This window comes from Salvelinus fontinalis, chromosome 26, assembly GCF_029448725.1.
Source record: "Salvelinus fontinalis isolate EN_2023a chromosome 26, ASM2944872v1, whole genome shotgun sequence".
Taxonomy (NCBI): Eukaryota; Metazoa; Chordata; class Actinopteri; order Salmoniformes; family Salmonidae; genus Salvelinus; species Salvelinus fontinalis.
The window spans coordinates 19,287,036-19,310,691 of NC_074690.1; the positions used below are offsets into that span (position 1 = coordinate 19,287,036).

Here is a 23,656-nt window from a genome sequence, read left to right on the forward strand (position 1 = left end):
CTCTCTATCTCTCTCTCTCTCTTGCTTGCTCTCTTGCTCTGCTAGCTCACACACACACACACAAGCTGAGGAAAACGGAGGGAGAAACCCATAGACACAGAGAGAGAGGACGGTCTGTGTGGTGCCTTACAAAAGCCAATCTGTCTAGAGCCTAGTCTTCTTTTTAAATCTCAATTCAATTTTGTGGACTCTGAAGAGAGAAAGCCCCGTCCCTTCCCCCTCGCCTGCCTCAGCCACGGGAAGCACCCACACGGTCGGAGCACAGGGCTAGGCCGCAAGTCGTTAGTGCTCGGTGGGCAAGCACTGACAAAAGACTGGAGGGAGAGGCTAACACGGATGCTTAGAAAGCAGCTTCTCTGACTTCTGAAGGGTGGAAAGGACGCTTTTAGGATTTCTAACCTAATCTGTGCTGTCTATTTTTGGAGGGACTGAAACAGAGACTGGTCTAGCCACTACCACAGAGGATATTGCTACAGCCTGTCTCAGAGACTGGTCTAGCCACTACCACAGAGGATATTTCTACAGCCTGTCTCAGAGACTGGTCTAGCCACTACCACAGAGGATATTGCTACAGCCTGTCTCAGAGACTGGTCTAGCCACTACCACAGAGGATATTGCTACAGCCTGTCTCAGAGACTGGTCTAGCCACTACCACAGAGGATATTGCTACAGCCTGTCTCAGAGACTGGTCTAGCCACTACCACAGAGGATATTGCTACAGCCTGTCTCTTGAACAACACACAAGGAAGAGAGGGCACTTCCTTGAGTTGAAGATCATTTTAAAGAGAGCCAGAAAGACTGGTTGATTTTGTAAAACAGAGACCGTAGCCACGGTCAAGACTTGATAGTAGTTCTTTGTGTGTCTTGACGATATAGCCATACAGTGTGCTGTGAAACATCAAGTTGTTTTGCTAGTGGTGACCTGGAAGAGCTCTTTTTGTCAACCAGAATGTTGCTGGTGCTCAGAGGATTGCTGGAAAACCTGTCTCTTGCCTCACTCTGTCTTTACCCTCCCTCTCCATGGCTGTAAGGGTGATCTAGCTAAAAGAAGACGTTGACATATTATATGAATATACTTGCAACGGTAAGCATACAATACAAGGCTTTTGTATTATTTCTCTCTAATGCCAGGATATAAGTAAGATATTGCAGAAAGGCAGCAGGACTCCACATACACTATAATGAAGGTAAACTGCATGACAGTTTTACGAGGGGTGGCCGCTGCTCCAGCGCTAGCGAGGTCCTTTTTCAGCCATTATTGTTGCTAGAGAGAGCAGGCAGAGAGAGAATCGAGTGAGAGAGGATTTCCCTCTGTAATCATGTGCAAAGTGCGAGTTGTGTTGTGTTTTGGTCTCTTTTTGAAAATGTGTGTTTGATTAATTGTTTCCTGTGAAAGGTTCTGTGTCTTGGCTGAAGTGTAAACCATTCGACTGAACATCAAGGTCCTCTAAAAGACAGCCGTCGAAGGACTTGGGGCCAAATAAATACATAACAAAAAACACAAAAAGAGTGGATAATTGAATAAGGAGAAAGAAGAAAACTGGGCATGGGGCAAAACAAAAGTTTCTAGAGTGAAAGGCGAAACAATTTCCAGGTCATAGTGGAAGGGGAGGAGACAAAGCAGCTCTAGTGTTTTTTTTGGAACAAACATTCTACACCATACAATTTTTAAACCCATTTATACTCTACATTAAAAGAGGGTGTGGATAATGTTCTACCGTTGACTATTTAGTTTCTGACCCACTTTGAGGACCAAAAAGCCAAAAGAGAACATTTTATGAAAAGGCAGAGAATCTCCAAATCTTGAACTCTGAACAGAGGTGCACAAAGGAAATCAAAAAGTTTAGACAGCAGCAAACAAAATCGTTGGCTGTCTCCCATTCCTTCTGTGGTCTGCTAACCAAGCGATGGCCATGGTGAGTGGGGGCTGGGGAGATCCCAACGGGGGCACCAACGGGCTGGGGGAGAAGGGCTATCTGAGGGGAGAGGAGGAGGACGGTTCGCCCCAGGCCGGGGGCAGCGACATGGAGGTCGGGGACGAGGACAAGGCGTGTGTGGTGGACTGTGTGGTGTGTGGGGACAAGTCCAGCGGGAAGCACTACGGTGTGTTCACCTGCGAGGGCTGCAAGAGCTTCTTCAAGAGGAGCATCCGCCGCAACCTCAACTATACCTGCAGGTGAGACTCAATGGATAATTGTGATGATGATGTGATGGATTCTCAAAATGGATGGATAATTATAATAAGCTATTTACATTGTAACGTCGGAATTCACCTCTTCCTCCACCAAACTGTAACACCCGTCTGGGTAATTCTTATGAATAGCCTTTATTTCTGATTCCTTAGTTTGTCTGTTATCAATATCCCATCTGTACAGGCAAATGGATGCAAATAGCTAGAGTGAGTCATGCATTAATACATAGTTGACTCTGTGCAGAGCTGTTACAATCCCCACAGCAGTGTGTTTACTGGATGTGACTCATCACTCACTTAAAGGAAAAATACACCAAAAAAACATCTTTCTGTATTTCTTTCATTAGTCCACTGTTGATACAGTCCCAAAATGTTCTGCATGTCAACAGTCATGTTTTCAAGATGCTGGAATTTCAGGAAGCAAAGTGTCACCGGTCACATCATCATATAATGCATTGTGCGTCATCATCATGATGTGGCCGGTGACACTTTGCTTCTTGAAAGTCCAGTATCTTGACAACTTGACTGCAAAACATTTTGTGACTGTATTAACAGTGATTTTTTTTTAAACCAAAACATAGTTTTTGAGTGGATTTTTTCTTTAACTGTGTGCCTTATATGATATAAAAGGTATCTGAAGAGAATAGCTGACTTAAAAATTGTATGACACTCCATCATTGCTTATTGGCAGACATCTTGATTGTCAATATTATTAGTAGACAACAATATGGGGTTGAATAGACACCTATATTGTATTTCATTGTATTGTTCAACTCTGCATTGTGATATTTTGTATTGTATTGCGGTGTGATATTTATTGATTTACATTGTTTCCTCCATGTCCAAGAAGATGTCATACAAATGCATACGTTTTTTTGTACAAAACTATCCTCGAAGTGAGATAATTGGGTTTCCCCACTGTGGTCTAGTCATCCCTACATCAGCCACTCTGCCCATATTAAAAAATCCATGAGCATGATACAATATTAATGCCATGGATCATCTAAGGAAAGACAGTGATTGGGCCATACACACTTATATAATCGGGTTCTGTAAATCAGCAGATACCTATAATATATTTAAATAAAAGCTTATTTTGTCTCACATCATGTTTTATGCTTCAACTTTCTACATCTACCCTCTAGATACGTTATGCAACCATACAGTCTGGTAACTCACAACTGCCTGCAAATGTTTTCTATCATATTAAGGTGACCTTTCTCCATTAAAGTGATAGCAGTACACACGCGCTACTATAGATTTTGCCAAGGGTTTGTAGCTGTAACAAGTGTCAGCAAAGCTAAATGTCATTATCATTGCTGTGTGGATTGGCATGACATGTTATGATCTATATTTCAGGTCGAATCGAGAGTGCCAGATCGACCAACATCACCGCAACCAGTGCCAGTACTGCCGCCTTGAGAAGTGTTTTCGCGTTGGCATGCGCAAAGAAGGTACTTATCCTGTCCACATACAGTAGGACCTTCCTTTATCTATGTACTTATCCTGTCCACATACAGTAGGACCTTCCTTTATCTATGTACTTATCCTGTCCACATACAGTAGGACCTTCCTTTATCTATGTACTTATCCTGTCCACATACAGTAGGACCTTCCTTTATCTATGTACTTATCCTGTCCACATACAGTAGGACCTTCCTTTATCTATGTACTTATCCTGTCCACATACAGTAGGACCTTCCTTTATCTATGTACTTATCCTGTCCACATACAGTAGGACCTTCCTTTATCTATGTACTTATCCTGTTCACATACAGTAGGACCTTCCTTTATCTATGTACTTATCCTGTCCACATACAGTAGGACCTTCCTTTATCTATGTACTTATCCTGTTCACATACAGTAGGATTTTCCTTTTGTTATGCACTTATCCTGTCCACATACAGTAGGACCTTCCTTTATCTATGTACTTATCCTGTTCACATACAGTAGGACCTTCCTTTTGTTATGCACTTATCCTGTCCACATACAGTAAGACCTTCCTTTTGTTATTTTTGTATGTATTCAATGCAGAATATCAGGTTATTTTAACATGGATGTTCAAAGACATGAACTCCAGTCAATAGACTGTGTCCATAGCCAAATGTATGTTCTAAAAAAAAAACAATTGTTTTAAAATTGTCTTTTTTTTTTACCATTACATTGACCCATAGTGTTGTCACATACAACTACACTGGCCGTATCATGGCTTGCCATCCATGCAGGCTCCATGCCGTGTCCTTTGTCATCTAATCTAGTGCCTGCGTGAGCGACTGGGATACAAGGAACAAGCCACCTGCGGCCCTGTGCACCAGTCTTTCACACACATCTCTGTCTATACCTCAACTGTTGTCTGAAGTCCCAGGTGATGAAGCCCTGTATATGCAGTGGTTGGTTAGTTGTTTTTCCATAGGCCTTTGATTAGAAATGTTACATACCATCTGTATGGTAGTGGTTCCACCGTTACCCTGATTGCCATGTCATCTAACACTGTAGGCCTATTGAAGCCCTAAGTAAAATATAGTATCCCTATGCCATTGATATGAGGCATTATTGTATGATAAAGAGGCTGTAGCCTGAAGTTCCACAATGAGTATAGCCCACAATGACTTATTTGGGCGGTTGCAGAAAACTAGAGGAACTCTGAATGCTGCCTCTTCAGTCTAATATTGATGACTCTTTCCCTTTCAAGGTCAAATTACTCACCCGATGGCTTAATACGTTAACTACAGTTGAAGTGGGAAGTTTACATACACCTTAGCCAAATACATTTAAACTCAGTTTTTCAAAACTCCTGACATTTAATCCATGTAAAAATTCCCTATCTTAGGTCAGTTTGGATCACCACTTTATTTTAAGAATGTGAAATGTCAGAATAATTGTCAAGCCCTGACCTTAGAGAGCCTTTTTTATTCTCTATTTGGTTAGGTCAGGGTGTGACTTGTGTGGGCAAATCTATGTTTCTATTTCTTTGTTGGCCTAGTATGGTTTCCAATCAGAGGCAGCTGTTTATCATTGTCTCTGATTGGGGATCATACTTAGGCAGCCCTTTTTCCCACCTTAGATTGTGGGATCTTGAGTTTGTATTGATTTTGTATAGTTGCTGTGTAGCCTGCAGAACTTTACGGTCGTTTTTGTATTTTGTTGGTTTTCGGTGTTCATTTTAAATAAAAGTAAGATGTTCGCCTACCACGCTGCACCTTGGTCTCCTCATTCCATCAACGAACGTGACAATAATAGTAGAGAGAATTATTTATTTCAGCTTTTATTTCTTTAATCACATTCCCAGTGGGTCAGAAGTTTACATACACTCAATTAGTATTTGGTAGCATTGCCTTAATTTTTTTTACCTTGCGTCAAACGTTTCGGGTAGCCTTCCACATGCTTCCCACAATAAGTTGGGTGAATTTTGGCCCATTCCTCCTCACAGAGCTGGTGTAACTGAGTCAGGTTTGTAGGCCTCCTTCCTTGCACACGCTTTTTCAGTTCTGCCCACACTTTCTATGGGATTGATGTCAGGGCTTTGTGATGGCCACTCCAATACCTTAACTTTGTTGTCCTTGAGTCATTTTGCCATAACTTTGGAAGTGTACTTGGGGTCATTGTCCATTTGGAAGACCCATTTTTGCAACCAAGCTTTAAGTTCCAGACTGATGTCTTGAGATGTTGCATCTATATATCCACATAATTTTCCTTCCTCATAATTTTCCTTCCTTTTGTGAAGTGCACCAGTCCCTCCTGCAGCAAAGCACCCCCACAATATGATGCTGCCACCCCTGTGCTTCACGGTTGGGATGGTGTTCTTCGGCTTGCAAGCCGCCCCATTTTTCCTCCAAACATAATGATGGTCATTATGGCCAAACAGTTCTATTTTTGTTTCATCAGACCAGAGGACACTTCTCCAAAAAGTACGATCTTTGTCCACATGTTGCAAAGCCTAGTCTGGTTTTTTAATGGCGGTTTTGGAGCAGTGGCTTCTTCCTTGCTGAGCGGCCTTTCAGGTTATGTCGATATAGGACTCGTTTTACTGTGGATATAGATACTTTTGTACCTGTCTCCTCCAGCATCTTCACAAGGTCCTTTGCTGTTGTTCTGGGATTGATTTGCACTTTTCACACCAAAGTATGTTCATCTCTAGGAGACAGAACGCATCTCCTTCCTGAGCGGTATGAAGGCTGTTTGGTCCCATGGTGTTTATACTTGCGTACTATTGTTTGTACAGATGAACGTGGTACCTTCAGGTGTTTGGAAATTGCTCCCAAGGATTAACCAGACTTGTGGAGGTCTACAATTTCATTTCTGAGGTCTTTTTTTCTGAGATTTCTTTAGATTTCCCCATGATGTTAAGCAAAGAGGCAATGGGTTTGAAGGTAGGCCTTGAAATACATCCACAGGTACACCTCCAATTGACTAAAATGATATCAATTAGTTAATCAGAAGCTTCTAAAGCCATGACATCATTTTCTGCAATATTTCAAGCTGTTTAAAGGCACAGTCAATTTAGTGTATGTAAACTTCTGACCCACTGGAATTGTGATACAGTGAATTATAAGTGAAATAATCTGTCTGTAAACAATTGTTGGAAAAATGACTTGTCATGCACAAAGTAGATGTCCTAACCGACTTGCCAAAACTATAGTTTGTTAACAAGAAATCTGTGGAGTGGTTGAAAAACAAGTTTTAATGACTCCAACCTAAGTGTATGTAAACTTCCGACTTCAACTGTATAGTTGGGATTATTTAATACCTTAACTATGGCTGGAAGCATTTTATACCTTAACTATGGCTGGAAACATTTAATAGGTTAACTATGGCTGGGAAAATTTAATAGGTTAACTATGGCTGGAAGCATTTAATACCTTAACTATGGCTGGGAATATTTAATACCTTAACTTAACTATGGCTGGAAGCATTTAATACCTTAACTTAACTATGGCTGGAAGCATTTAATACCTTAACTATGGCTGGAAGCATTTAGGAGGTTAACTATGGCTGGAAGCATCATAGCAGTATTTGATACAGCCACCCTCTCATCCTCTCAATGAGGGGAAATTAGTTAATTTTCTTTCTAAGAGCAATAAATATGAACACAAAGGCCAGAGTCATCTTTTATCCCACTTTTGGTAATACAAATATTTGCATAGTAAAAGATGAACACCTCCTGAGGAATATTCATCTTTGAGGAAAATATATTTTAATGTAGAATTCTGCTGTGTTTGTGTTATTTCTCGAGTTAACATTCACTTGGAGAATTCTCAAATAATGCGAGTCCTCTGTTTCGCCCATTGTTATTTAGGTATCTGTCTGTGCCCCATGGTGGCCACTTTAATCTGGAATTATATGGTGTTAATCTGGTCAAGACCGTCTGTTGATAATCTGCCAGACCTCCTACTGCAAGAGAGCATGCCTGACTCATTTTCAACTTCTCCCCCCTGCCCTCCCTACTTTTCACCCCAAATCCTAATCACTTCCGTCCTCCCCATCTCCCTGCACCTTCTTAACTCCAACCCCAACCCATACCCCTCCCCCTTTGTGCCTCCATCCCCACCCCAGCAGTTCAGCGCGGACGTATCCCCCCCTCACACTCCAGCCTCAGCCCCACGGGCACCCCAGTAGGTGGTGGTAGCGGCGTCGGAGTGGCAGAGTTTTACAACAACAACGGCGGGCAGCCCGTGTCGGAGCTCATCTCCCAGCTGCTGCGTGCCGAGCCCTACCCCAGCAGCCGCTACGGCCACCAGTACAACCAACAGGGCCAGGCCACCGGCGCAGGCGGGGCCGTTATGGGCATTGACAACATCTGCGAGCTGGCAGCCAGACTGCTCTTCAGCACCATCGAGTGGGCCAGGAACATCCCCTACTTCCCAGAGCTGCCTGTGTCAGAGCAGGTGGCTCTGCTCAGGTTGAGTTGGAGCGAGTTGTTCATTCTGAACGCAGCCCAGTCCGCCCTGCCCCTCCACATGGCCCCGCTGCTGGCCGCGGCGGGCTTCCACTCCTCGCCCATGTCGGCCGAGCGAGTGGTGTCCTTCATGGACCAGGTGAGGGTGTTCCAGAACCAGGTGGACAAGTTGACCCGGCTCCAGGTGGACTCGGCTGAGTACAGCTGCCTCAAGGCCATCGTCCTCTTCTCACCAGGTGAGTTATTTTTTATTTTATTCTCACTATGTGGATTGAGATAATTTAGTTTTAGATTTTTGGGGGGACACGCTGAGACTTTACAACATGCATGTCAGACTTTCAGCCTACATTCCTGACTTTTCAGCCTACATTCCTGACTTTTTGACCTGCTACATGTTGAGACTTTTGGCTACTGGGCATACTTAGAAATTCAAACATTTGATTTGCATGATGGGACGTTTGACTTGCGTATAGGGTTGCAAGGGGAGGGTATATTACTGGAAACTCAAAGTTCTTTGTAATTTTATCAGATGACAATGAGTGGCCTTTTGGGTAATTCAGATTATTTCTGGCCCTCTGTGTGGCCTTTTCGCATGTAAAATATATAACATAATCAAATAATATCTAATACAAAATAGAATAACAAAAAAATAGATTGACAAAGCGGTAAAACATTATCCAAAATATAAACCATCAACTTTATAAATACCATTGGTGTTTAATATGAGGGTTTCAGAATGACATATCCTTTATATATATTTGTACACACTTATTTGACCATGTCAATATCTCTTTGTTGTAAATGTTTTGGCGCCAAACTGGTAGTCTGGCTAACACTAAATTCCTCTTTGATGTTGTTGGCACAATGCGTTGATAGTCAAGGGGGCTGTGCTTTTACTGGTTGTCTCGTCTCTGTGTCTTTCTCAGTCAAACACCCACATGTACAGCCCCGAGAGCCGCCCCTTTCCATTACAATCGTTGGATTTAAATCCATGAAAACTAAAGGCAGAGAAACCGTAAATGACTTGGTAATCTGAAATACATTTATTTCAAAAGGCAGAATTCAAATTTGGACTGACCAACTGAGATATTTTACTGATATGATAGGTAAGATATACATAACCTTACAGGGAGCCTATCCAACGGACAATCTCAGAAAAATAGATCAACTATTGGAATCAAGACTTAAAAAGAAAGTTGTCTGTCAGAACTATTACAATGTAAATGTACATTTAATCCGTCTGTCTGCATACTTCATGGCATGGCGTATGAGGGTTCAGTGAGATACCAGATGGGTTGGACGATACATTTCTTGTCAATCATCTTGAAAAAAACGTATACTTAAACTGGAAATCAACCAATCCTCCATCTTTAACACAATGGGAAGGTTAAATGCTTTATTAACTAACTGTTGAAAGTGCGTGGGAGACTGAGAGAAACAAAATGGTCCAGTTTGAGGCCATGTGGCGGAGAGTGATGCGGGCGCTGGAGATGTGGATCTAGGCAGGTGTGATGTAGCTAAGGTTTGTGTGGGTCTGTATACTGTCGTTTGTATGTGTATTATTTAAAAATATGTACAATATATACAATACAATCTTCCCCAAAATAAATAACTTTCAAATCCAAACAAGGAAAGAGGTCTCAATCAAGAGAACCAATTAAGCCCGATGCACAATTCCGGAGCTGTCATGTATGTACGTACATGTGGCTCCAGAGTGGCGCAGCGGTCTAAGGCACTGCATCTCAGTGAGAGGCGTCACTACAGACACTGGTTGGATTCCAGGCTGTATCACAACTGGCCGTGATTGGGAGTCCCATAAGGCGGCGCACAATTGACCCAGTGTGTCCGGGTTAGGGTTTGGCTGGGGTAGGCCATCATTGTAAATAAGAATTTGTTCTTAACTGACTTGCTTAGTTAAATAAAAGGTTAAATAAAAAAAACATGCCGTGTCTGAGGGTGGCTCTGTTACTAATTAGTACATGTGATCATCAGTACTTGCACTTGACCCATGACCTCTGATAAAGATTGTTCTTCTACCCTCATCCCTGCCTCAGTGCTGTTAAAAGGAAAGCTTAACATTCTGAAACATGGAACACATGAGACCACAAACTACTCTGAACCTAGAGGGAAATCTACCTGAAAATTGGAGCGTGTGGATCCAGCCTTTAATTCAACCTTTATATAATCGCCAGTGGCATTTCCGAGAAATCTGAAATAGTGAAATGTGCCACATTCCTGCACATAGCCAGAGATGATGCAATCAAGGTATTCAATACTGTAACGACCCTGGGTTTATAAGTGTGGATATCGACTCTGCCGCTTGAGCATGCTTTTGGGGCACAGTCGATAGCGCGCCGGACTTCGGGCTAGAAGGTTGAGGGTTCGAGACCTGCTCCCTGCTGTTTCATTACATTGGTGTCAGAAGTGATCGGACCTTGCATCCACGACAGTGCGTGGGCTTGACCAATGAGCGCGTTCCTATAAGACGTAGAGTTGCAAGCTAGCGCGCGGACGCGCTCTTTGAAAGGAGGGAGTAGTGTAACGGCCCTGGCTTTATAAGCACGGATATCGACTCTGCCGCTTGAGCATGCTTTTGAGGCACAGTCGATAGCGTGCTGGACTTCGGGCTAGAAGGTTGAGGGTTCAAGACCTGCTCCCTGCCTGTTTCATTACAATACTTTTGATTTTGACGATGATGTAGATGACTTGGATGTATTAAAAGCGCTTTTCCGAAAGTACTGTGAGCCAAGAACAAATCTGACGTACCTGATGCATATCTTTTCACGAGAGCGCAAGGACAAACAGAGTCAATTGATGCTTACTGACTCATCTAAAAAAACAACTTTTCAACAATTTACCGAGTCACTGATACGGGACAGAATTGTGTGTGGAATCACAAATGGCCAAGTGCGAGGCATATTACTTGCCGTGCTAGTGAAGTGAGCCAGAGCCAGCTGAAAATGCTTCATGATGAAGTCGAGGTGCCCGTTCTTAAAATGCCCAGCTAGTAAAAGAGAGGTTGCAGGGACAATGCTCACGTCGAGGGTACAAATATGAACCAAAAAAAGTGTCCAGCATAAGGTCAGATATGCAAAGCATATCACAGAAAAAATCCATTACGCCAAAATGTGCTCCTCACGCACACAGACAAAAAAACGGAGGATTCACGGGATTTACAAGGAGATGACAGCAGGAAATTAGGACATATTCATTGGGACAATTGAGTGAAGTACAATTTGTTGCTCAGCTAGTGAATATCAATGAGAAAAATACTGAGAAAGAGCAGTGAACAGAAACACTATAAATTAACAACCATAAGCTTACTGTTAAGCTGGATACAGGAGCTGAGTGTAACGTCTGTCCGTGAGACTTGAAAACGCTGAAAGTGAAGGACGTTTCCATGCAAAAATCCAACTGCAAGCTAGTGACGTATTCTGGCCACCAGACGGAGCCAAAAGCAAGAATACACTCAAATGTCAATACAAAGAGAAAGTGTTTGAACTGGAATGTCAAGTGATAGAACAAGATGCACCTGCAATACTTGGAAAATCAGCTTGTCTGCAAATGGGCTTAATACAGAGAATATTCAAGCTTGAACAAAGGACAGAGATGGATCATTTGCAAATGAAGATGTATTCACAGGTCTCGGATGTGTTCCATGAGTTCATCACATACAAATAGACGCAGAAGTCACACCAGTGGTTAACTCATCCAGAAAAGTAGCTGTAGCACAGAACCGCGTGGAAAACATGGATGTCGTCGTCAGTCAAACTGAGCCTCCTGAATGGGTAAACAGCTTGGTGACAATCGTGAGGCCAAACAAAATACGGGTATGCATGGACCCACAGGATCTAAACAAAGCCATCAAGAGAGAACATGATCCTTTACGTACCATTGAAGAGGTAGTTGCTGAAATGCCTATCGCCAAGGTATTTTCAGTAGTTGGTGCAAACCAAGGATTCTGGCAAATCTGGTGGAAGAGAGCTCCCGACTCCACACGTTCAATACGCCGTTTGGGAGGTATTCATTCAAGAGACTGCCGTTTGGAATCGTGTCGTCTCCAGAGGTGCCTCGCCCAGCATTTTTATGGAAGGTGTTGTAAACGTCATGGATGATATTCTTGTCTGGGGTGATGACACAGAGCAGCATGCCCGGAGACTGAGATAGCTACTAGACAGACTGAGATAGCTACTAGACAGACTAGAGAAGCATCAACTTGAAACTGAATAAGGACAAGTGCAAAATCAGAATGACAGAAATTCACTACATTGGACATGTGTTAAGCAAAGAAGGCCTGAAACCAGACTCCAAAAAGGACAGAGCAATACAAGAAATGCCAGAGCCAGAGGACAAAGCAGTGCTTCAGAGGTTCATGGGAATGTTGAAGTATCTCGCAAAGTTCATCCCAAATCTCTCTGATGTCAGCTGAGACAACTGCTGGAAGGAGACGTTCAGTGGCACTGGGAGTCTTCACAGGAACAAGTTCAGTGGCACTGGGAGTCTTCACAGGAACAAGTTCAGTGGCACTGGGAGTCTTCACAGGAACAAGTTCAGTGGCACTGGGAGTCTTCACAGGAACAAGTTCAGTGGCACTGGGAGTCTTCACAGGAACAAGTTCAGTGGCACTGGGAGTCTTCACAGGAACAAGTTCAGTGGCACTGGGAGTCTTCACAGAAACAGAGCTTGAAAAGCTTGAAAAAACTTGTCAGTAATGCGTCAGTGTTAAAGCACTACAATGTAAAAAACACAGTGACACTATCTGTGGATGCAAGTTCATAAGGCTTGGGAGCTGTGATCCTGCAAGATGGTCAGCCAATTGCATACGGGTCAAGATCCCTCAGACTGTCAAAAGAGATACGCTCCAATTGAAAAAGAGCTACTGGCGATTAGTGTATGGCTGCGAGAAGTTTCATCAACACCTGTATGGAAACCAGATCCAGGTGGAGTCGGATCACAAGCCCTTGGAAACAATCTTCAAGAAGTCGCTCCAGAAAGCATCAGGCAGACTGCAGAGAATGCTGATGACACTACAGAGATACAGTCTACATGTGACAGACAAACCAGGAAAGGAGATGCACTGAGACGAGCATACCTGAAGGAACAGATAAAGAAATTGCTGGATGGTGAGCTGGATGTTAACTACATTGCTCATCAACTTCCTGTTTCAGAAGAGAAACTGCAGCAATTCAAAACAGCAACAGCAGAAGATGAAGAGTTAAGACTGGTCACATAAACAGTTAAAAAGGGATGGCCAGACGAGGGGCAAAGTTGCAAAGAAAATACAATACAGCACTACTGGAACTTCAGAGAGGACTTGACATACTCAGATGGACTGCTGTTCAGAAGTTCAAAACGTGTCGTTCCTCAGAAAATGAGAGAAGAAATTCAAATTCCTGGAGCACACATGGGAGTCGTCAAATGTAAGGAACGAGCAAGGATGTTCTGTTCTGGCCAGGCATGTCTAAACAGATTGAAGATGTTGTAACAAAATGTGCAGTCTGCAACGCACACAAAAACAACCAAAGAGAGCCACTCATGTCTCAATCAGTTCCAGAGAGAGCTTGGGCCAAAGTTGGAGTGGACCTCTTCCATTACAACGACACAGAATATCTACTATTTCTACTATTACTACTAAATCTCCAAGCTCAGTGGGACAACAAGTAAACACATCATTACAGCACTAAAGTCGATCTGGGTTGCCCAACGTTTTGTACTCCGACAATGGAAGACAGTTGGTGAGTCAAGAAATGTCAAAGTTTTCTACCAACAGGGAGTTCAAACATGTCACGTTGAGGCCTAGATTTCCATAGTCAAACGGCCAAGCTGAGACAGCAGTTCAGACTGTGAAGAACCTGTTGAAAAAAGCATGAGACAGCAATGGAGATCCTTACATAGCTCTCCTAGAGTAAAGAAAATGTACGTACCTGGAATGCCTGAGGGTGGCGGTGTTACTAATTAGTACATGTGATCATCTGTACTTGCACTTGACCCATGACCTCTGATAAAGATTGTTCTCCTACCCTCATCCGTGCCTCAGTGTGCTAATATATTACAGGAGCAAATATTGCATTAATAAACGGCCTCCTTTCCAGACCAGTTTGGTCACAGCTCTCCCTGCGCTGTGAGTCAAGTGGGTCACATCGGCAAGGCTACCAAACTGGTAAACTTGTGAAAACGGTTGTGAAACGTTATTGGAGTTAATGCCATTGAATAATGCCATTGTTGATTTATTTTCATTAATTAGGCTATTTTCTCTTGAACCATATTGTCTATCCACTACAAACTCATGCACCAAATTGACACATACAAAATGTATTCGTATGTAGTATTAATTTTTGTAACAGTTATTCAAAGTATAAATTACCTAAATTACCATAGATTACCTGTTAATTACCAAAGTTAGTTAAATTTACATTAGCTATGCAACCCTACATAAATACTTTTCTTATTTTTTTACTAACATACTGAGACTTTAACATTTCTAATGGGAAAATAGACACTGAGTGTACAAAACATTAGGAACACCTGCTCTTTCCATGGCATAGACTAACCAGGTGAATCCAGGTGAAAGCTATGATCCCTTATTGATGTCACTTGTTAAATCCACTTCAAACCGTGTAGATGAACGGGAGGAGACAGGTTAAAGAAGGATTTTCAAGCCTTGAGACAACTGAGACATGGATTGTGTGTGTGTCATTCAGAGGGTAAATGGACTAGACAAAAGATTGAAGTGCCTTTGAACGGGGTATGGTAGTAGGTTCCAGGCCCACCGCTGCTGAGGTTTTCACACTGTATCAAAAATGGTCCACCACCCAAAGGACATCCAGCCAACTTGACACAATTGGGGTCAACATGGGCCAGCGTCCCTGTGGAACGCTTTTGATACCTTGTAGTCCATGCCCCAACGAATTGAGGCTGGACAAAACGGGGTGCAACTCAATATTATTATCCTAATGTTTTGTTCACTCAGTGTTTCTCTTGATGTTATCTAAGGATACCAAAGCACCTGCTGGTCAAATGACAAAACCTGAACACGGGTGTACTGGTAGATTTGAGGAGAGTGGCACCCTCTCCTGGCATGACAGTACAAGTGCAGAGTTTTTTTATTTTATTTGTTGGTGCCAAACAGAATTCTGTATGTAGGTTCCCGTCTCAGTTAAGTACTGCTCCCTCCCACTCTACTCACCTCAAGTCTTTGTCACTCCTTCCTTCCCTCTCAGATGCGTGTGGGCTGACAGACCCGGTCCACGTGGAGTCTCTGCAGGAGAAGGCCCAGGTGGCTCTGACAGAATATGAGCGGATGCAGTACCCAGGTCAGCCGCAGCGCTTCGGCCGCTTGCTCCTCCGCCTGCCCGCCCTCCGCGCGGTGCCTGCCAACCTCATCTCCCAGCTCTTCTTCATGCGTCTGGTGGGAAAGACACCCATTGAGACGCTCATCCGCGACATGCAGCTCTCCGGAAGCTCCATCAGCTGGCCCTACGTCCCTGGTCAGTAAACCCCCAAAATTAGGTCTCCTTCTGTGCAGTGACGACAAGGACCGCAGGTTCCTCTGAATCATCATGATCCATCTGTGTGATCCTATGCTAGCGCCAGCTGGACATCATACATACTGTACTGTCTCCATGTACTGAGCTCTCCATACCAGCCTAGTGCCAGCTGGGTCTATTGCCAGCACACCTGCTGTGCCCCGTTATGGCGACCTGAGTCAGCCATGCCATCCGCATGCCATAGTGACTAGGGACACCTTACATACAGACATTACTGTCCTGCCAATAGAGGTCACTGGAACCTTGTCTCATTTTCCACATCTCATTGCCTTCGGTGCAATGACTGTCGACGTCTACATCAGACATTGGAATTCTGGTAGAAAACCTGTATTATGGAGCTATTAGACTGTTCCATTCTGATTCTTAAGGCTGGTTTATACTTGGTCTAACGACATGTCTATAGACAAATAGAACGCAACAAGTGTCTCTGGTCAAAACAACATTTCATTTATACTCGGGTGTATAGACCTGTTACTGCGGCTGTTGGTTTCTTTGTCGTGACGCATTAAAGTTCAACGTTGACCCTGTCGCAGCATCCGTTGTCATGGTTACCTGACTGAGACAGTAACAAGACAGTGCACAAGTTCTCCAATTCTTTGGTAGAATGCCCTGCTTTTATTTCATCACGCTCACAACCATAAGCTATTTTCTTTAATTAGCTAGCTAGCTTTCAATTACCTTGTAAATAATCATCTTGTTGAGTTTATTTTCCTGTAATGATTAATGCAAATTTGCTAAAGTTAAGACGTGGTCGACAATGACAAGTTTGATGTTGGACGACAATTGAATGCTCATGATGTCCCTGCGACAACTTTCTACAGACATGTCGATAGAAGGACTATAAACAAGCCTCTTCACTGAAGGGTCTTCTCCTAACTTAGATGGTCCTCCACCATATTTCTCACTCCTATCCCTTCAGATATGCGAACACAAACTTGATAGGAGGAAACGGGAAGGTGCTAGGGGATGAAATGAACCTTGAACAAGAAATTACACTAAAATCTTTATCATCCACAGAAATTTCACCAAAAACGTCATTGTCCTTGAAGAGGTTAAAGATTTCATATTTGAACTAGTAGATCAGCCAGGCAGATGAAGTGGAGATACTTACAGATGGACTCAATGACTGTTTCCACGTATCACTCATAGGGATCTTAATTGTTGCATTGGGCAACTTTTAAAAAGCCACAGTTAAATGAATATGGATTGATACCGCACAAGACAACAGAATGCTATTGATTGATTTCTTCTTAAGGCAACCTCTCTGTCATTGTTGTTCACCACAAACCGCCTTCTTTTCAATGACTGCTTTTTCAATATTCAGTATGAATTAGGACACTGCAGTAAGAGTAGATCATTCATCTGGACATATTCTTTCAAATCAACACTGTTTTTTCAATACGGACTGATATTTTAACTACAACAGATGACGAATGCAGCTGATATGAGTGACAGGCTGATTGTTGAAACAAAAAAGTATGTAATCAAAAAGGTTGTGGCCAAATGGTTCACCTATGACCTATGACCATACTGAAAACAAAGAGCAAATGCTGTTGGTACTTTAAAAATAAATCACATCAAAACCTATTTTACTTTACAAGCTATAAGAAGTGTACATATTGTAAATGTAGGGAACCAAAGGCTTAAATGGTGTTGATGGTATAATTTTTTTTTTTTTAGGCCATGTTGTCTTGCTGCATGTCACAATGTTGCTTTTGCTTTTTTGAGGTTTTTCATCTCTACCAAATGGGATTGGATAGTAAAGTTATTTTTTTTAATGTTGAGTTCACAGGTTCTTTTTTAAAAACCTTAATATTTGATGTAAAAATACCTCTACCATCCTTTGAGATGTGTTAAAAAAGACGTGTCTCTCCATGGTGGTGAAAATGACACTGGTGCAGAACAAGAGGCTACTCCTGAGCCAATTCTGTTCCGATCACAAAGCAATGCATCCTAGGAGCTAACTGTACAACACTTAGGTGATATGGGAGTTTATTGTCATGGCTGTATGGCAATGGGACTGCGCTTGGAGGCTACGATCCCAAAACATCACACTACCTGTGAGAGACTGAGAATAGGTCCAATAGCCTATAGGTGACTAGGAATTACCTCATGCCTTTCAAAAAGATGTGGCATATCCTTACTCACCCACTGACTCACTCAAACACCATATCACCCAGAAAAATGACAAAAGATAAATGTACTATTATTAATGTTTTACTATCTTTTACTGTTGTTGCTGAGTTCTTATGTTTTGGAATTGTTTGTGTATGAAAGCATTATTAAAAGGCCAAAATGACATGGTGAGTCTGTGGTTTCTTTCCCTAGTCAGTTACATCCATAAGAATGTCAGTTAGACGTGGGCAATATTTTTGTACTCAGAAATTACTACTGTAAAGTACACCCTTAAGAGATGTAATACATTGCATTACATCATTTATTAATGTCTGAAAACAATGTATAAACCATGGGAAGACTAATTGATCAACAAACCCGTTGAATTTGCATCAGACTCTCTTCAAAGAAAAACTACTAATGTACTGCATGATCACATTGCAAGACATAATATTCTACAATAATTGTATATTTAATTCTAAAATATGTAAGTTGTTATTCTTCATTAAATACATTAAAGTTAGAATATTAGAATGCATACTTTTTTGTAGTTAATAATCGGTGAAAACATACTTTTGCAATGTTACACAGATCAGACAAAAGAGACAAGAACAGATCAGTATAACAATTATAAAACAACAAAACAGAAAAAAATTACACAGGAATATTACATCTCTTTCAAAGCATAAGAATCCATAGTAAAAATGTAACAGAATGAATCACGAAAATGTCTCAATCATGCCCTACAACAAACATTCACCTCAAGTCAAAGGTTTCCCTTAACATACACGTTCAATGTGGTTGTTTCAACCTCATAATCTACATCTACCTATTGTAAGTCCATTCAACTGTTGCCTTTTGAACCTGTGTGAAGCGGCAACAGTCAAAGTTACTATTGTTCACCATCAAACAATATCCCATAAGAGCATGTGTTGGTGTCTTTTGTCGAGAACTGCTGGACTGGTACCATATAGTCTGCTGTATGGAGTAGTTGTGGATGGTACAGCAGACCCAGGCTGCTTCAACAAAGGCCATTGTCATAGTTCTTCACTAGGCGCTTGATGTGGAATAGGTTCTGTCTCAGGTCTTTGCTTCGCTGCTTCTTAGCATGATAGTCTGCTGTCTGCAGAGGAGAAATGCAACACTACAGACCTTAGATATCAAACATTTACAATTATATATCAATTGGTCAAGATACAGTCAGTGAATAATATCATTACATAATACACATTATATAATATACTCAATTATAATATATTTATAAATTACATAATATTATAAAGTTAATACCTCCCAAAATTAAATAATTGTTCCTAAAAAAAATGGAGAAAGGAGACGTATAGGGAGTGAGTAATTATTGATGAACAGTAAGTTGAGCGATTATAACTCACCCGCTTCAGGCCCTTGAGAAGGTTGTATTCATCAGCCACTCCCTAAGATATAAAGGATAACTCTCAAAAACATTACTGCTCAACGGGGGGTTATTCATTAAAGTCAGTTTATGCGCAACGATGAGGCAAACGACACACAAATTCCTTTTCCAACTCATAAGGCCAGTTTCTGGCGCATTCCATCTAAACTTATTTGTATTATTTGCGTATCATTTAACTGATTCATTCAACTACAGAGCAAAGGTTAAAATACCACTTACTCCTTAGTAGTACAGATTTGAGGTGAAATTACCGAATGCTTGACTCCTTTTACTGGGAGAGCCGAGTCTTCCCCTTCATCTGATTTTGTTTTTAAAAAGTAGTTATAAATGTATTTATTTAAAGTAAGCTTTTGTGTGTGTGTGTGCTGTAATGGTGCTTGTTTCAATGAATTAGCAAAACTTAAATTAGGAGATAACGATGTAGTTGCCAAGTATACATTTCTATGCGAAATATCAGGAGAATATTAGACCGTAAAGAAAACATAGCCATATTATTTTTTGCCAGAAAATGTAACAGCATATGTTTTCTTTACCTGGTACTTGGCAGTGCCCTCCTCCAGGGTATCCAGCTCTCGGCTCAGCTTGTGCATCTGTTCACTGATGTCATCGATCTCGGCACACAGGCTTTTGTAGCTCGCCAGGTCGGAGTCAAACTCTTTCTTATACTGTCGTCGTTGGCTGTCTGATGTTATCTCAGGGTACATGCTGAAGAGACACATTACACAGGAATAAAGGAGACACAGGTCATTCCATTTAGATCAATGCTGCAATTTTCTTGAACGCTTTCTTGAATGTAGAGAGCTTTGGAACAAAATGGCTTTCTGTCATGCTTTTCCACTAGCATATCTGACACAGCACACACAGCAGATAACGGTTGGATACTGTCTGTTTGTTTTAATGTTTAATCTATCACGCCATCCCTCGTTCCATCCATTCAGCCATCAATCCATCTTCTCAACAAATACAGCCCACCTATGCATGTGGTCACTTTGGTCTTGGTCCAGTTCGTTACCAGTATCCCCACCAGTGGTGTAGCCGGTCTCACACTGGGTCTCCTCCTGGGAAGGGGGGGTGGGATCCCGTTCCTTTTCCCTGTGAATGGGGTACTTCTTCAGGCTCTCTGCCTCCACAGAGGGGCTGGATCTGACCCTGGTGTGCCGGTACAGGGGCTCAGGCACACGCCCATTGGTGTTGTCATAGTAACTGGAGATAATATCAAACTGTCAATAAAGCTAGTTCACCTTTATAACTACATGATTACATTATGGTGTTATTCTTTGGACCATTCAGTCAATACTGCATGAACACTGGGAAAATAATTTATCTGTATTGACAGCAAAGCAGAAGTGGAAGGTGGCAAATTGATAACCAGCAGGCAGAGAAAATCTAATTTTAATAAAAAAGTATTTATTCATTTTCAAACTGTCATGAACAATTTTTGTATCGTTTTCCTGTGTCTAACCAGGCTTTACAGCCGGGGGTGAGTAGTAGGGTTCTGGTAATATTATTGTTACCAATAACAATACTGTGACTATTTATTATACAACTTTGGTCTATCCGGCTAGGACAAGGCCTGGATTAAATCAGATCAAACTTTAACCGGCGATAGCCAACACCCACATAGCGGTTGTTTTGGCGGTGACGGATGCCCCGAGTGGCACAGCGGTCTAATGCACTGCACCTCAGTGCTAGAGGCGTCACTGCAGACCCTGATTCAATTCCAGGCTGTATCACAACCAGCCGTGATTGGGAGTCCCATAGAGCGGCACACAATTGGCCCAGCGTCGTCCAGGTTAGGGTTTGGCCAGGGTAGGCCGTTATTGTAATTAAGAATTTGTTCTTAACTGACTTGCCTAGATAAATGAAGGTTAAGCAAAAAAATAAAAAATAAACGCAGAACTGCGTTGAAGTCATCAAATCAGTCAGCAGCTGCTCTTGATCATTGTCACGAAGCCACACCCATCCCACTCATGTTAGAAGTTCAGAACGAGAAAGTGTAGGCTATATAGACATAATTACGCTAAAATGTAAAATAATTAAAGAAAATAATGAGGATTTTGTTAGCCTAATCGAGGTATAGATTATATCTCACATTCCAGTGCTCGAACGTATTAACAAGGCTGCATGGGATTTCTCTTAATGCACTCCGTGCAGCCAATGGCAATGCCCACTTTAGGTATAATGCCAGGAGCCGCTTGTGGGTTTGACAGCTCTAACACAGTTCCACCTCCGACGCCGCCAAAACAACCGCTATGCAGATGTTGGCTAAAGCGGATCTGATTGAATAGAGTCCTAAGACTATTCACTCTAGGTCAAAACTATTCACTCTACATCAAGACTATTCACTCTAGGTCGAGACTATTCACTCTACATCAAAACTATTCACTCTACATCAAGACTATTCACTCTAGGTCGAGACAATTCACTCTACATAAAGACTATTCCCTCTAGGTCAAGACTATTCACTCTACATCAAGACTATTCACTCTACATCAAGACTATTCACTCTAGGTCGAGACTATTCACTCTACATCAAGACTATTCACTCTACATCAAGACTATTCACTCTACATCAAGACTATTCACTCTACATCAAGACTATTCACTCTACATCAAGACTATTCACTCTAGGTCGAGACTATTCACTCTACATCAAGACTATTCCCTCTAGGTCGAGACGATTCACTCTACATCAAGACTATTCACTCTACATCAAGACTATTCACTCTACATCAAGACTATTCACTCTACATCAAGACTATTCATTCTACATCAAGACTATTCACTCTAGGTCGAGACAATTCACTCTACATCAAGACTATTCACTCTACATCAAGACTATTCACTCTACATCAAGACTATTCACTCTAGGTCGAGACTATTCCCTCTACATCAAGACTATTCACTCTACATCAAGACTATTCACTCTACATCAAGACTATTCACTCTACATCAAGACTATTCACTCTAGGTCGATACTATTCACTCTACATCAAGACTATTCACTCTAGGTCGAGACGATTCACTCTACGTCAAGACTATTCACTCTAGGTCGAGACTATTCACTCTACATCAAGACTATTCACTCTACATCAAGACTATTCACTCTAGGTCTAGACTATTCACTCTACATCAAGACTATTCACTCTACATCAAGACTATTCACTCTACATCAAGACTATTCACTCTAGGTTGAGACTATTCCCTCTACATCAAGACTATTCACTCTACATCAAGACTATTCACTCTACATCAAGACTATTCACTCTACATCAAGACTATTCACTCTACATCAAGACTATTCACTCTAGGTCGAGACTATTCACTCTACATCAAGACTATTCACTCTAGGTCGAGACTATTCACTCTAGGTCGAGACTATTCACTCTACGTCAAGACTATTCATTCTAGGTCGAGACTAATCACTCTACATCAAGACTATTCACTCTAGGTCAAAACTATTCACTCTACATCAAGACTATTCCCTCTAGGTCGAGACGATTCACTCTACATCAAAACTATTCACTCTACATCAAGACTATTCACTCTACATCAAGACTATTCACTCTAGGTCGAGACTATTCACTCTACATCAAGACTATTCACTCTACATCAAGACTATTCACTCTACATCAAGACTATTCACTCTACATCAAGACTATTCATTCTACATCAAGACTATTCACTCTAGGTCGAGACTATTCACTCTACATCAAGACTATTCACTCTAGGTCGAGACTATTCACTCTACGTCAAGACTATTCACTCTAGGTCGAGACTATTCACTCTAGGTCGAGACTATTCACTCTAGGTCAAGACTATTCACTCTACATCAAGACTATTCACTCTAGGTCGAGACTATTCACTCTAGGTCGAGACTATTCACTCTAGGTCGAGACTATTCACTCTAGGTCGAGACTATTCACTCTAGGTCGAGACTATTCACTCTAGGTCAAAACTATTCACTCTAGGTCGAGACTATTCACTCTAGGTCGAGACTATTCACTCTAGGTCGAGACTATTCACTCTAGGTCGAGACTATTCACTCTAGGTTGAGACTATTCACTCTAGGTCGAAACTATTCACTCTAGGTCGAGACTATTCACTCTAGGTCGAGACTATTCACTCTAGGTCGAGACTATTCACTCTAGACTATTCACTCTAGGTCGAGACTATTCACTCTAGGTCGAGACTATTCACTCTAGGTCGAGACTATTCACTCTAGGTCGAGACTATTCACTCTAGGTCGAGACTATTCACTCTAGGTCGAGACTATTCACTCTAGGTCGAGACTATTCACTCTAGGTCGAGACTATTCATTCTAGGTCGAGACTATTCATTCTAGGTCGAGACTATTCACTCTAGGTCGAGACTATTCATTCTAGGTCGAGACTATTCACTCTAGGTCGAGACTATTCATTCTAGGTCGAGACTATTCACTCCAGGCAGAGACTATGGGAACTCACTATGAGTTA

At 41.9% G+C, this 23,656-nt stretch overlaps 2 protein-coding genes across 3 annotated transcripts in view; one reads left to right on the forward strand and one right to left on the reverse strand.

Moving 5' to 3' along the window:
* Window positions 1-17,933, forward strand: LOC129823844 (nuclear receptor subfamily 2 group F member 6-like). 2 transcript variants are annotated; one of them, XM_055882877.1, is made up of 5 exons: window positions 1-1,084; window positions 1,397-2,176; window positions 3,551-3,645; window positions 7,745-8,323; window positions 15,308-17,933. In XM_055882877.1, exons 2-5 carry the CDS (start codon window positions 1,908-1,910, stop codon window positions 15,580-15,582), a joined length of 1,218 nt encoding a protein of 405 aa, XP_055738852.1. In that variant the 5' UTR covers window positions 1-1,084; window positions 1,397-1,907; the 3' UTR covers window positions 15,583-17,933. The 2 variants fall into 2 exon arrangements, with proteins under 2 accessions (XP_055738852.1, XP_055738853.1); XM_055882878.1 differs by having other exon boundaries at window positions 7,748-8,323.
* Window positions 17,934-18,033: 100 nt separating this feature from the next.
* LOC129824589 (uncharacterized) overlaps window positions 18,034-23,656 on the reverse strand; it is a 42,888-nt gene continuing 37,265 nt past the window's right edge. Inside the window, exons 10-13 of the mRNA XM_055884279.1 lie at window positions 20,154-20,384; window positions 19,715-19,886; window positions 19,141-19,182; window positions 18,034-18,872 (exon numbers count right to left, since the gene is read on the reverse strand). Coding sequence (XP_055740254.1) covers window positions 18,771-18,872; window positions 19,141-19,182; window positions 19,715-19,886; window positions 20,154-20,384 — 547 coding nt within the window. The 3' untranslated portion in view covers window positions 18,034-18,770. The remainder of the gene's footprint in view (window positions 18,873-19,140; window positions 19,183-19,714; window positions 19,887-20,153; window positions 20,385-23,656) is intronic.